Here is a 12,959-nt window from a genome sequence, read left to right as displayed (position 1 = left end):
AAAGAACACAGTAACGAGCGAATCAACTTCCTGTAGGTAATAATTTCTGCGAGTAATCCCCAATTAGTTTCGCAGATCCTTTGGCAGGTAAACTAAGCCCACAAACGACTGCAGGATGGCCGCTTGGCCTGATGGCCGGTGCGGTCCGCAAAGTCCACTCCTTCCATCTGATCGACGTGCGGCGAAGGCAATCCCTGAATCCCAGGCGACGTGTGTGTCAGCTGCATTGTGGGCCCACTGCCTCCTCTCGACCGGTTGCCAGCAGCTAAACGGGCTAATTGAAATGCAACTCGAAGGCAGAGTGCCCGATGTCCGATGTCCTAGACTCCACCCCACGACCCCTCTGAGGTGTGCACATTCAAGGCGGCCTTTAAAATATAGATGGTAATCGATAGCCGATTACTTAGGGAGCCCTGGTTGAAAATCGTGGTAACGCTTTTTTAAATACTGAAAAATTGGTGATATAAAAATATCCTTTCTAATAAAGTAAAAGTATTTAGTAAGGCATTGACTTTGATTTCGCATTACTTATCATGTGCTCTTTTAAATATTTTTAGTTTTTCTCTATATCTTAACGATATACAGTTCCAATTCTACCAACAAATTTTCCAAGTAAATTTCAAATAGAAATTTTTTTTTTATTATTACTATAACGATGCCACACTGCGGACCGCGCCCTTCTTCTTGTAATCGGCCATTGCCGTGCGTGCCGCCTCCTGCCACACGAACTTCACCTCATCGACCATGGCTCCCCACATCTCACTGCCCTTCACAAAACACTTCCTGGGGACTGATCCCGGAATGCATCGCTCTTATGTACTTGCGCCCGGCGGAATTTATCCACATTATCCCAAGAAACCAGTGAATGCCTTCTTAATGTGATAAATTCCGCGGGCGCAAGTACATAAGAGCGATGCATCCCGGGATCAGTCCCCAGGAAGTGTTTGTGAAGGCAGTGAGATGTGGGGAGCCATGGTCGATGAGGAGAAGTTCGTGTGGCAGGAGGCGGCACGCACGGCAATGGCCGATTACAAGAAGAAATTGGAGAAGTGGAATACACACAAAGAGCAGTCGGAGGTATGTCTTTCGCAGACGTATCCCCATAACTATGAAGCTCAGTTGTCCTCTCGATTCTAGAAAACTACCCCAAACGGATGAGACGGTGGATCGATCATAACCGGCTGCAGGAGAGGATCTCGAGTGGAAACCAGTGCTGCCATGGATGACAACCAGGGGCGCGATGAAAGAACTCACACCAAAAAGCACCCAACCACTAAAGAGGGTAAATGCTGAGCCGCAAGGGCAAACTAATTGATGGAGGAAAATTTCAAATGTAAACCTTTAATAAATTGAACTAAAATCAAATAAACCAACTTAAGGGAATATAATTACACATTAAGTGCTAGCCAGATTTCTCTTTGACTAAATCCATTTGCGACTATAAAGAACACAGTAACGAGCGAATCAACTTCCTGTAGGTAATAATTCCTGCGAGTAATCCCCAATTAGTTTCGCAGATCCTTTGGCAGGTAAACTAAGCCCACAAACGACTGCAGGATGGCCGCTTGGCCTGATGGCCGGTGCGGTCCGCAAAGTGCACTCCTTCCATCTGATCGACGTGCGGCGAAGCAATCCCTGAATCCCAGGCGACGTGTGTGTCAGCTGCATTGGGGCCACTGCCTCCTCTCGACCGGTTGCCAGCAGCTAAACGGGCTAATGAAATGCAACTCGAAGCCAGAGTGCCCGATGTCCGATGTCCTAGACTCCACCCCACGACCCCTCTGAGGTGTGCACATTCAAGGCGGCCTTCAAAATATAGATGGTAATCGATAGCCGATTACTTAGGGAGCCCTGGTTGAAAATCGTGGTAACGCTTTTTTAAATACTGAAAATTGGTGATATAAAAATATCCTTTCTAATAAAGTAAAAGTATTAAGTAGGCATTGACCTTTGATTTCGCATTACTTATCATGTGCTCTTTTAGATATTTTTAGTTTTTCTCTAGATCTTAACGATATACAGTCCAATTCTACAACAAATTTTCCAAGTAAATTTCAAATAGAAATTTTTTTTTTTTTTTATTACTATAACGATGCCACACTGCGGACCGCGCCTTCTTCTTGTAATCGGCCATTGCCGTGCGTGCCGCCTCCTGCCACACGAACTTCTCCTCATCGACCATGGCTCCCCACATCTCACTGCCCTTCACAAACACTTCCTGGGGACTGATCCCGGATGCATCGCTCTTATGTACTTGCGCCCGGCGGAATTTATCCACATTATCCCAAGAAACCAGTGAATGCCTTCTTAATGTGGATAAATTCCGCCGGGCGCAAGTACATAAGAGCGATGCATCCCGGGATCAGTCCCCAGGAAGTGTTTGTGAAGGGCAGTGAGATGTGGGGAGCCATGGTCGATGAGGAGAAGTTCGTGTGGCAGGAGGCGGCACGCACGGCAATGGCCGATTACAAGAAGAAATTGGAGACGTGGAATACACACAAAGAGCAGTCGGAGGTATGTCTTTCGCAGACGTATCCCCATAACTATGAAGCTCAGTTGTCCTCTCGATTCTAGAAAACTACCCAAACGGATGAGACGGTGGATCGATCTGCATGAAGTGCGTTTAAACGTAAACGTTTTGTTGGGTCATGCAGCCAAAACTGTGCAGTAGACTGCGAGTGAAGAACTATCTTTACTCGATTGTGCCCAGTCGCCTAGACCCGGACGAACATCGCGACCATAACGAGCCCAGTTCTTTCATTACCGCCGCCCCGGAACATAACCGGCTGCAGGAGAGGATCTCGAGTGGAACCAGTGCTGCCATGGATGACAACCAGGGGCGCGATGAAGAACTCACACCAAAAAGCACCCAACCACTAAAGAGGGTAAATGCTGAGCCGCAAGGGCAAACTAATTGATGGAGGAAAATTTCAAATGTAAACCTTTAATAAATTGAACTAAAATCAAATAAAACCAACTTAAGGGAATATAATTACACATTAAGTGCTAGCCAGATTTCTCTTTGAGCTAAATCCATTTGCGACTATAAAGAACACAGTAACGAGCGAATCAACTTCCTGTAGGTAATAATTCCTGCGAGTAATCCCCAATTAGTTTCGCAGATCCTTTGGCAGGTAAACTAAGCCCACAAACGACTGCAGGATGGCCGCTTGGCCTGATGGCCGGTGCGGTCCGCAAAGTCCACTCCTTCCATCTGATCGACGTGCGGCGAAGGCAATCCCTGAATCCCAGGCGACGTGTGTGTCAGCTGCATTGGGGCCCACTGCCTCCTCTCGACCGTTGCCAGCAGCTAAACGGGCTAATTGAAATGCAACTCGAAGGCAGAGTGCCCGATGTCCGATGTCCTAGACTCCACCCCACGACCCCTCTGAGGTGTGCACATTCAAGGCGGCCTTCAAAATATAGATGGTAATCGATAGCCGATTACTTAGGGAGCCCTGGTTGAAAATCGTGGTAACGCTTTTTTAAATACTGAAAATTGGTGATATAAAAATATCCTTTCTAATAAAGTAAAAGTATTTAGTAGGCATTGACTTTGATTTCGCATTACTTATCATGTGCTCTTTTAGATATTTTTAGTTTTTCTCTAGATCTTAACGATATACAGTCCAATTCTACAACAAATTTTCCAAGTAAATTTCAAATAGAAATTTTTTTTTTTTTTTATTATTACTATAACGATGCCACACTGCGGACCGCGCCCTTCTTCTTGTAATCGGCCATTGCCGTGCGTGCCGCCTCCTGCCACACGAACTTCACCTCATCGACCATGGCTCCCCACATCTCACTGCCCTTCACAAACACTTCCTGGGGACTGATCCCGGGATGCATCGCTCTTATTATGTACTTGCGCCCGGCGGAATTTATCCACATTATCCCAAGAAACCAGTGAATGCCTTCTTAATGTGGATAAATTCCGCCGGGCGCAAGTACATAAGAGCGATGCATCCCGGGATCAGTCCCCAGGAAGTGTTTGTGAAGGGCAGTGAGATGTGGGGAGCCATGGTCGATGAGGAGAAGTTCGTGTGGCAGGAGGCGGCACGCACGGCAATGGCCGATTACAAGAAGAAATTGGAGAAGTGGAATACACACAAAGAGCAGTCGGAGGTATGTCTTTCGCAGACGTATCCCCATAACTATGAAGCTCAGTTGTCCTCTCGATTCTAGAAAACTACCCAAACGGATGAGACGGTGGATCGATCTGCATGAAGTGCGTTTAAACGTAAACGTTTTGTTGGGTCATGCAGCCAAAACTGTGCAGTAGACTGCGAGTGAAGAACTATCTTTACTCGATTGTGCCCAGTCGCCTAGACCCGGACGAACATCGCGACCATAACGAGCCCAGTTCTTCCATTACCGCCGCCCCGGAACATAACCGGCTGCAGGAGAGGATCTCGAGTGGAACCAGTGCTGCCATGGATGACAACCAGGGGCGCGATGAAGAACTCACACCAAAAAGCACCCAACCACTAAAGAGGGTAAATGCTGAGCCGCAAGGGCAAACTAATTGATGGAGGAAAATTTCAAATGTAAACCTTTAATAAATTGAACTAAAATCAAATAAAACCAACTTAAGGGAATATAATTACACATTAAGTGCTAGCCAGATTTCTCTTTGAGCTAAATCCATTTGCGACTATAAAGAACACAGTAACGAGCGAATCAACTTCCTGTAGGTAATAATTCCTGCGAGTAATCCCCAATTAGTTTCGCAGATCCTTTGGCAGGTAAACTAAGCCCACAAACGACTGCAGGATGGCCGCTTGGCCTGATGGCCGGTGCGGTCCGCAAAGTCCACTCCTTCCATCTGATCGACGTGCGGCGAAGGCAATCCCTGAATCCCAGGCGACGTGTGTGTCAGCTGCATTGGGCCCACTGCCTCCTCTCGACCGTTGCCAGCAGCTAAACGGGCTAATTGAAATGCAACTCGAAGGCAGAGTGCCCGATGTCCGATGTCCTAGACTCCACCCACGACCCCTCTGAGGTGTGCACATTCAAGGCGGCCTTCAAAATATAGATGGTAATCGATAGCCGATTACTTAGGGAGCCCTGGTTGAAAATCGTGGTAACGCTTTTTTAAATACTGAAAATTGGTGATATAAAAATATCCTTTCTAATAAAGTAAAAGTATTTAGTAGGCATTGACTTTGATTTCGCATTACTTATCATGTGCTCTTTTAGATATTTTTAGTTTTTCTCTAGATCTTAACGATATACAGTCCAATTCTACAACAAATTTTCCAAGTAAATTTCAAATAGAAATTTTTTTTTTTTTTTATTATTACTATAACGATGCCACACTGCGGACCGCGCCCTTCTTCTTGTAATCGGCCATTGCCGTGCGTGCCGCCTCCTGCCACACGAACTTCACCTCATCGACCATGGCTCCCCACATCTCACTGCCCTTCACAAACACTTCCTGGGGACTGATCCCGGGATGCATCGCTTATGTATGTACTTGCGCCCGGCGGAATTTATCCACATTATCCCAAGAAACCAGTGAATGCCTTCTTAATGTGGATAAATTCCGCCGGGCGCAAGTACATAAGAGCGATGCATCCCGGGATCAGTCCCCAGGAAGTGTTTGTGAAGGGCAGTGAGATGTGGGGAGCCATGGTCGATGAGGAGAAGTTCGTGTGGCAGGAGGCGGCACGCACGGCAATGGCCGATTACAAGAAGAAATTGGAGAAGTGGAATACACACAAAGAGCAGTCGGAGGTATGTCTTTCGCAGACGTATCCCCATAACTATGAAGCTCAGTTGTCCTCTCGATTCTAGAAAACTACCCAAACGGATGAGACGGTGGATCGATCATAACCGGCTGCAGGAGAGGATCTCGAGTGGAACCAGTGCTGCCATGGATGACAACCAGGGGCGCGATGAAGAACTCACACCAAAAAGCACCCAACCACTAAAGAGGGTAAATGCTGAGCCGCAAGGGCAAACTAATTGATGGAGGAAAATTTGAAATGTAAACCTTTAATAAATTGAACTAAAATCAAATAAAACCAACTTAAGGAATATAATTACACATTAAGTGCTAGGCCAGATTTCTCTTTGAGCTAAATCCATTGCGACTATAAAGAACACAATAACGAGGCGAATCAACTTCCTGTAGGTAATAATTCCTGCGAGAATCCCCAATTCTTTTCGCAGATCCTTTTGGCAGTTAACTAAGCCCACAAACGACTGCAGGATGGCCGCTTGGCCTGATGGCCGGTGCGGTCCGCAAAGTCCACTCCTTCCATCTGATCGACGTGCGGCGGAAGGCAATCCCTGAATCCCAGGCGACGTGGTGTGTCAGCTGCATTGGGGCCCACTGCCTCCTCTCGACCGATTGCCAGCAGCTAAACGGGCTAATTGAAATGCAACTCGAAGGCAGAGTGCCCGTGTCCGATGTCCTAGACTCCACCCCACGACCCCTCTGAGGTGTGCACATTCAAGGCGGCCTTCAAAATATAGATGGTAATCGATAGCCGATTACTTAGGGAGCCCTGGTTGAAAATCGTGGTAACGCTTTTTAAATACTGAAAATTGATATATAAAAATATCCTTTCTAATAAAGTAAAAGTATTAAGTAGGCATTGACTTTGAATTTCGCATTACTTATCTTGTGCTCTTTTAGATATTTTTAGTTTTTCTCTAGATCTTTAACGATATACAGTCCAATTCTACAACAAATTTTCCAAGTAAATTTCCAAATAGAAATTTTTTTTTATTTTTTATTATTACTATAAACGATGCCACACTGCGGACCGCGCCCTTCTTCTTGTAATCGGCCATTGCCGTGCGTGCCGCCTCCTGCCACACGAACTTCACCTCATCGCCATGCTCCCCCACATCTCACTGCCCTTCACAAACACTTCCTGGGACTATCCCGGATGCATCGCTCTTATGTACTTGCCCCCGGCGGAATTTATCCACATTATCCCCAAGAAACCAGTGAACCAGACCCGCAGTCTACTGCACATTTGCTGCATGACCCAACAAAACGTTTACGTTTAAACGCACTTCATGCAGATCGATCCACCGTCTCATCCGTTGGGTATTTTCTAAATCGAGAGGACAACGAGCTTCATAGTTATGGGGATACGTCTGCGAAAGACATACCTCACTGCTCTGTGTGTATCCACTTCTCCAATTTCTTCTTGTAATCGGCCATTGCCGTGCGTGCCGCCTCCTGCCACACGAACTTCACCTCATCGACCATGGCTCCCCACATCTCACTGCCCTTCACAAACACTTCCTGGGGACTGATCCCGGGATGCATCGCTCTTATTTACTTGCGCCCGGCGGAATTTATCCACATTAAGAAACCATTCACTGTTCTTAAATGGGATAAATTCCGCCGGGCGCAAGTACATAAGAGCGATGCATCCCGGATCAGTCCCCAGGAAGTGTTTGTGAAGGGCAGTGAGATGTGGGAGCCATGGTCGATGAGGAGAAGTTCGTGTGGCAGGAGGCGGCACGCACGGCAATGGCCGATTACAAGAAGAAATTGGAGAAGTGGAATACACACAAAGAGCAGTCGGAGGTATGTCTTTCGCAGACGTATCCCCATAACTATGAAGCTCAGTTGTCCTCTCGATTCTAGAAAACTACCCAAACGGATGAGACGGTGGATCGATCTGCATGAAGTGCGTTTAAACGTAAACGTTTTGTTGGGTCATGCAGCCAAAACTGTGCAGTAGACTGCGAGTGAAGAACTATCTTTACTCGATTGTGCCCAGTCGCCTAGACCCGGCGAAACATCGCGACCATAACGAGCCCAGTTCTTCCATTACCGCCGCCCCGGAACATAACCGGCGCAGGAGAGGATCTCGAGTGGAACCAGTGCTGCCATGGATGACAACCAGGGGCGCGATGAAGAACTCACACCAAAAAGCACCCAACCACTAAAGAGGGTAAATGCTGAGCCGCAAGGGCAAACTAATTGATGGAGGAAAATTTGAAATGTAAACCTTTAATAAATTGAACTAAAATCAAATAAAACCAACTTAAGGGAATATAATTACACATTAAGTGCTAGCCAGATTTCTCTTTGAGCTAAATCCATTTGCGACTATAAAGAACACAATAACGAGCAAATCAACTTCCTGTAGGTAATAATTCCTGCGAGTAATCCCCAATTAGTTTCGCAGATCCTTTGGCAGGTAAACTAAGCCCACAAACGACTGCAGGATGGCCGCTTGGCCTGATGGCCGGTGCGGTCCGCAAAGTCCACTCCTTCCATCTGATCGACGTGCGGCGAAGGCAATCCCTGAATCCCAGGCGACGTGTGTGTCAGCTGCATTGTGGGCCCACTGCCTCCTCTCGACCAGTTGCCAGCAGCTAAACGGGCTAATTGAAATGCAACTCGAAGGCAGAGTGCCCGATGTCCGATGTCCTAGACTCCACCCCACGACCCCTCTGAGGTGTGCACATTCAAGGCGGCCTTCAAAATATAGATGGTAATCGATAGCCGATTACTTAGGGAGCCCTGGTTGAAAATCGTGGTAACGCTTTTTTAAATACTGAAAATTGGTGATATAAAAATATCCTTTCTAATAAAGTAAAAGTATTTAGTAGGCATTGACTTTGATTTCGCATTACTTATCATGTGCTCTTTTAGATATTTTTAGTTTTTCTCTAGATCTTAACGATATACAGTCCAATTCTACAACAAATTTTCCAAGTAAATTTCAAATAGAAATTTTTTTTTTTTTTATTATTACTATAACGATGCCACACTGCGGACCGCGCCCTTCTTCTTGTAATCGGTCATTGCCGTGCGTGCCGCCTCCTGCCACACGAACTTCTCCTCATCGACCATGGCTCCCCACATCTCACTGCCCTTCACAAACACTTCCTGGGGACTGATCCCGGATGCATCGCTCTTATGTACTTGCGCCCGGCGGAATTTATCCACATTATCCCAAGAAACCAGTGAATGCCTTCTTAATGTGGATAAATTCCGCCGGGCGCAAGTACATAAGAGCGATGCATCCCGGGATCAGTCCCCAGGAAGTGTTTGTGAAGGGCAGTGAGATGTGGGGAGCCATGGTCGATGAGGAGAAGTTCGTGTGGCAGGAGGCGGCACGCACGGCAATGGCCGAATACAAGAAAAAATTGGAGAAGTGGAATACACACAAAGAGCAGTCGGAGGTATGTCTTTCGCAGACGTATCCCCATAACTATGAAGCTCAGTTGTCCTCTCGATTCTAGAAAACTACCCAAACGGATGAGACGGTGGATCGATCATAACCGGCTGCAGGAGAGGATCTCGAGTGGAACCAGTGCTGCCATGGATGACAACCAGGGGCGCGATGAAGAACTCACACCAAAAAGCACCCAACCACTAAGAGGGTAAATGCTGAGCCGCAAGGGCAAACTAATTGATGGAGGAAAATTTGAAATGTAAACCTTTAATAAATTGAACTAAAATCAAATAAAACCAACTTAAGGGAATATAATTACACATTAAGTGCTAGCCAGATTTCTCTTTGAGCTAAATCCATTTGCGACTATAAAGAACACAGTAACGAGCGAATCAACTTCCTGTAGGTAATAATTCCTGCGAGTAATCCCCAATTAGTTTCGCAGATCCTTTGGCAGGTAAACTAAGCCCACAAACGACTGCAGGATGGCCGCTTGGCCTGATGGCCGGTGCGGTCCGCAAAGTCCACTCCTTCCATCTGATCGACGTGCGGCGAAGGCAATCCCTGAATCCCAGGCGACGTGTGTGTCAGCTGCATTGTGGGCCCACTGTCTCCTCTCGACCGGTTGCCAGCAGCTAAACGGGCTAATTGAAATGCAACTCGAAGGCAGAGTGCCCGATGTCCGATGTCCTAGACTCCACCCCACGACCCCTCTGAGGTGTGCACATTCAAGGCGGCCTTCAAAATATAGATGGTAATCGATAGCCGATTACTTAGGGAGCCCTGGTTGAAAATCGTGGTAACGCTTTTTTAAATACTGAAAATTGGTGATATAAAAATATCCTTTCTAATAAAGTAAAAGTATTTAGTAGGCATTGACTTTGATTTCGCATTACTTATCATGTGCTCTTTTAGATATTTTTAGTTTTTCTCTAGATCTTAACGATATACAGTCCAATTCTACAACAAATTTTCCAAGTAAATTTAAAATAGAAATTTTTTTTTTTTTTATTATTACTATAACGATGCCACACTGCGGACCGCGCCCTTCTTCTTGTAATCGGTCATTGCCGTGCGTGCCGCCTCCTGCCACACGAACTTCTCCTCATCGACCATGGCTCCCCACATCTCACTGCCCTTCCCGGGGACTGATCCCGGGATGCATCGCTCTTATGTACTTGCGCCCGGCGGAATTTATCCACATTATCCCAAGAAACCAGTGAATGCCTTCTTAATGTGGATAAATTCCGCCGGGCGCAAGTACAGCTGCGGTTAAAATAATAGCACTACTGCAGGTGGAAAGTTGATTTCCTAAAAAAAGGTATTGAATGTTTATTTTTTTTAAAGTCTGATTGCATGAATAATAAGTACCATATGTTGTCTCTCTAAGCAAGAAATTTTGACTCTCTCAATGTAACGGTTCTTTTTGTTTTTGGGCACTTTCTGCAAAAGGTCGCTAAATGAGGCGGTAACAAAAATAGCACTGACCACGTTTTTGCTGAATAAAATTAATAGGAGTGATTGCTTTGGGTTTTTTTTCGACATATTTTGAAAAAAGGAGTTGCATTAAAGGTTTTAATTGAATTTTTTTCAAAAGAAGACCAAAAATTCTCTAGTTATGGGTCGGGGAAAGCATTTTACCGTCGAAATAAGGAATTTGATTAAAAACATGATCTGTGAAGGTAAAACCTACGCTAAAATGGGACGGTTTTTTTTGTTTTTTCAAACAATATGATCCGCAACGCACTGCTGTTTGTCGAAAATAACGAAAAACGTGGAAGAAAGCCCTCTATGTCCAATGTGGAGATCAAGCGCTTGGTTCGGCAAAGCAAGAAGGAGCCTTTTAAGCCGGTGACGGAACTGAAGAAGGAGCTTCAGATATCTGCAAACGTAGAAAAAGTTCGCAAACACTTAAGACAAAACAACCATAATGTGTGCAGTCCCAGAAAAGTCCCGCTTTTGACTGTGAAGCATGTGGCAAAGCGAATCAAATATGCCAAGATACGCAAGGACTGGCCTGTGGAGAAGTGGCGCCACATTTTGTGGTCAGATGAGAGCAAAATTGGGTTTTTTGGTTGGAAAGGCTCTCGGTCTTATGTTCGGCGTCCACCACGAACTGAAAATAATCCTCGCTTCACCTTTAAGACGGTAAAGCACTGGGGATCAAACATCATGGTATGGGCGTGCTTTTCATACTATGGAGTAGATCCGATTCATATGATTCAAGGCATCATGGATCAGCACATTTACACAGATATCCTGGAAAATGTGATGGCGCTATATGCCGAGGATGAAATGCCGTTTTTTGGACATTTCAACAGGATAACGACCCAAAACACACGAGGAAGAAGGCTCGAAAGTGGTTTGAGCAGAAATCAATCCGAGTAATGATCAGTCACCCGACTTGAATCCAATCGAAAAACTTTGTGCGGACGTGAAAAAAGGTTTCTGAAGCCAAGCCCAACCATAACGAGAAACTTTGGATTCATGGGGGATCGAGGATCAAGGATTAATGGAGCAAAATTCCTCAAAAACGGTACCAGGACTTGGTGGACTCCATGCCAAGAGGATGCGCAGCTGTCATTGCCTACAATGGTCACGCAACCAAATATTAAGATTCTTTAAACATAGTTCTTAAGATATAATCCATTTGTTGAACTCTTATTTTATATTTTTAGTTGGTTTTAGCAAAATACGAGAAACAGTGCTATTTTTGTTACCGCCTAAATTTGGAGGTTTTTCTTTGTTTTACCAATTATTTTAAAAATATCCATTAGATCTGTTACCAATTTTATTATTTCAATTGAAAATCATTGTAGTATTTAAGATTAGTGGAAAAAATTTTGAAAAAATGTCAGAAAATAGAGAAACGAGGGGGCAAACACGAAATGTGCTTTTGGTGCTATTATTGTTACCGCAACTGTACATAAGAGCGATGCATCCCGGGATCAGTCCCCAGGAAGTGTTTGTGAAGGGCAGTGAGATGTGGGGAGCCATGGTCGATGAGGAGAAGTTCGTGTGGCAGGAGGCGGCACGCACGGCAATGGCCGATTACAAGAAGAAATTGGAGAAGTGGAATACACACAAAGAGCAGTCGGAGGTATGTCTTTCGCAGACGTATCCCCATAACTATGAAGCTCAGTTGTCCTCTCGATTCTAGAAAACTACCCAAACGGATGAGACGGTGGATCGATCTGCATGAAGTGCGTTTAAACGTAAACGTTTTGTTGGGTCATGCAGCCAAAACTGTGCAGTAGACTGCGAGTGAAGAACTATCTTTACTCGATTGTGCCCAGTCGCCTAGACCCGGACGAACATCGCGACCATAACGAGCCCAGTTCTTCCATTACCGCCGCCCCGGAACATAACCGGCTGCAGGAGAGGATCTCGAGTGGAACCAGTGCTGCCATGGATGACAACCAGGGGCGCGATGAAGAACTCACACCAAAAAGCACCCAACCACTAAAGAGGGTAAATGCTGAGCCGCAAGGGCAAACTAATTGATGGAGGAAAATTTGAAATGTAAACCTTTAATAAATTGAACTAAAATCAAATAAAACCAACTTAAGGGAATATAATTACACATTAAGTGCTAGCCAGATTTCTCTTTGAGCTAAATCCATTTGCGACTATAAAGAACACAGTAACGAGCGAATCAACTTCCTGTAGGTAATAATTCCTGCGAGTAATCCCCAATTAGTTTCGCAGATCCTTTGGCAGGTAAACTAAGCCCACAAACGACTGCAGGATGGCCGCTTGGCCTGATGGCCGGTGCGGTCCGCAAAGTCCACTCCTTCCATC

At 45.5% G+C, this 12,959-nt stretch overlaps 7 protein-coding genes and 1 pseudogene across 7 annotated transcripts; all 8 read left to right on the top strand.

Annotated features, from left to right (window-relative positions):
• The first annotated feature begins 1,020 nt into the window (after positions 1 to 1,020).
• Positions 1,021 to 2,665, top strand: LOC120285624 (FACT complex subunit SSRP1-like). Its single transcript, XM_044923842.1, has 3 exons — positions 1,021 to 1,077; positions 2,290 to 2,514; positions 2,575 to 2,665. Exons 1-3 carry the CDS (start codon positions 1,021 to 1,023, stop codon positions 2,614 to 2,616), a joined length of 324 nt encoding a protein of 107 aa, XP_044779777.1. The 3' UTR covers positions 2,617 to 2,665.
• On the top strand, positions 2,649 to 3,245 carry LOC123327422. Its single transcript, XM_044923834.1, has one exon. It carries the CDS (start codon positions 2,649 to 2,651, stop codon positions 2,916 to 2,918), a length of 270 nt encoding a protein of 89 aa, XP_044779769.1. The 3' UTR covers positions 2,919 to 3,245.
• Positions 3,246 to 3,549: 304 nt separating this feature from the next.
• Positions 3,550 to 4,279, top strand: LOC120285607 (high mobility group protein D-like; the record flags this gene model as incomplete). Its single annotated transcript, XM_039298238.2, has 3 exons — positions 3,550 to 3,592; positions 3,893 to 4,128; positions 4,189 to 4,279. Coding segments are annotated over 3 exons (321 nt in total), but the record flags the coding sequence as incomplete, so codon positions are not given.
• LOC120285586 lies at positions 4,263 to 4,619 on the top strand. The gene has a single exon (XM_039298219.2). It carries the CDS (start codon positions 4,263 to 4,265, stop codon positions 4,530 to 4,532), a length of 270 nt encoding a protein of 89 aa, XP_039154153.1. The 3' UTR covers positions 4,533 to 4,619.
• A 542-nt stretch (positions 4,620 to 5,161) lies between these two features.
• On the top strand, positions 5,162 to 7,706 carry LOC120285611 (high mobility group protein D-like; the record flags this gene model as incomplete). Its single annotated transcript, XM_039298242.2, has 3 exons — positions 5,162 to 5,204; positions 5,504 to 5,739; positions 7,616 to 7,706. Coding segments are annotated over 3 exons (321 nt in total), but the record flags the coding sequence as incomplete, so codon positions are not given.
• Positions 7,690 to 8,049, top strand: LOC120285597 (annotated as a pseudogene).
• A 1,059-nt stretch (positions 8,050 to 9,108) lies between these two features.
• LOC120285623 (FACT complex subunit SSRP1-like) lies at positions 9,109 to 12,409 on the top strand. Its single transcript, XM_039298251.2, has 4 exons — positions 9,109 to 9,165; positions 10,372 to 10,429; positions 12,092 to 12,258; positions 12,319 to 12,409. The coding sequence occupies exons 1-4, from the start codon at positions 9,109 to 9,111 to the stop codon at positions 12,358 to 12,360; spliced, it is 324 nt and encodes a 107-aa protein (XP_039154185.1). The 3' UTR covers positions 12,361 to 12,409.
• Positions 12,393 to 12,744, top strand: LOC120285594. The gene has a single exon (XM_039298227.2). It carries the CDS (start codon positions 12,393 to 12,395, stop codon positions 12,660 to 12,662), a length of 270 nt encoding a protein of 89 aa, XP_039154161.1. The 3' UTR covers positions 12,663 to 12,744.
• Positions 12,745 to 12,959: the final 215 nt, after the last annotated feature.

This window comes from Drosophila simulans, unplaced genomic scaffold (genome assembly GCF_016746395.2).
Source record: "Drosophila simulans strain w501 unplaced genomic scaffold, Prin_Dsim_3.1 Segkk5_quiver_pilon, whole genome shotgun sequence".
NCBI classification, from domain to species: domain Eukaryota; kingdom Metazoa; phylum Arthropoda; class Insecta; order Diptera; family Drosophilidae; genus Drosophila; species Drosophila simulans.
The sequence above is the reverse complement of the archived record's forward strand: the minus strand, read 5'-3'. Positions and strand labels throughout refer to the sequence as shown.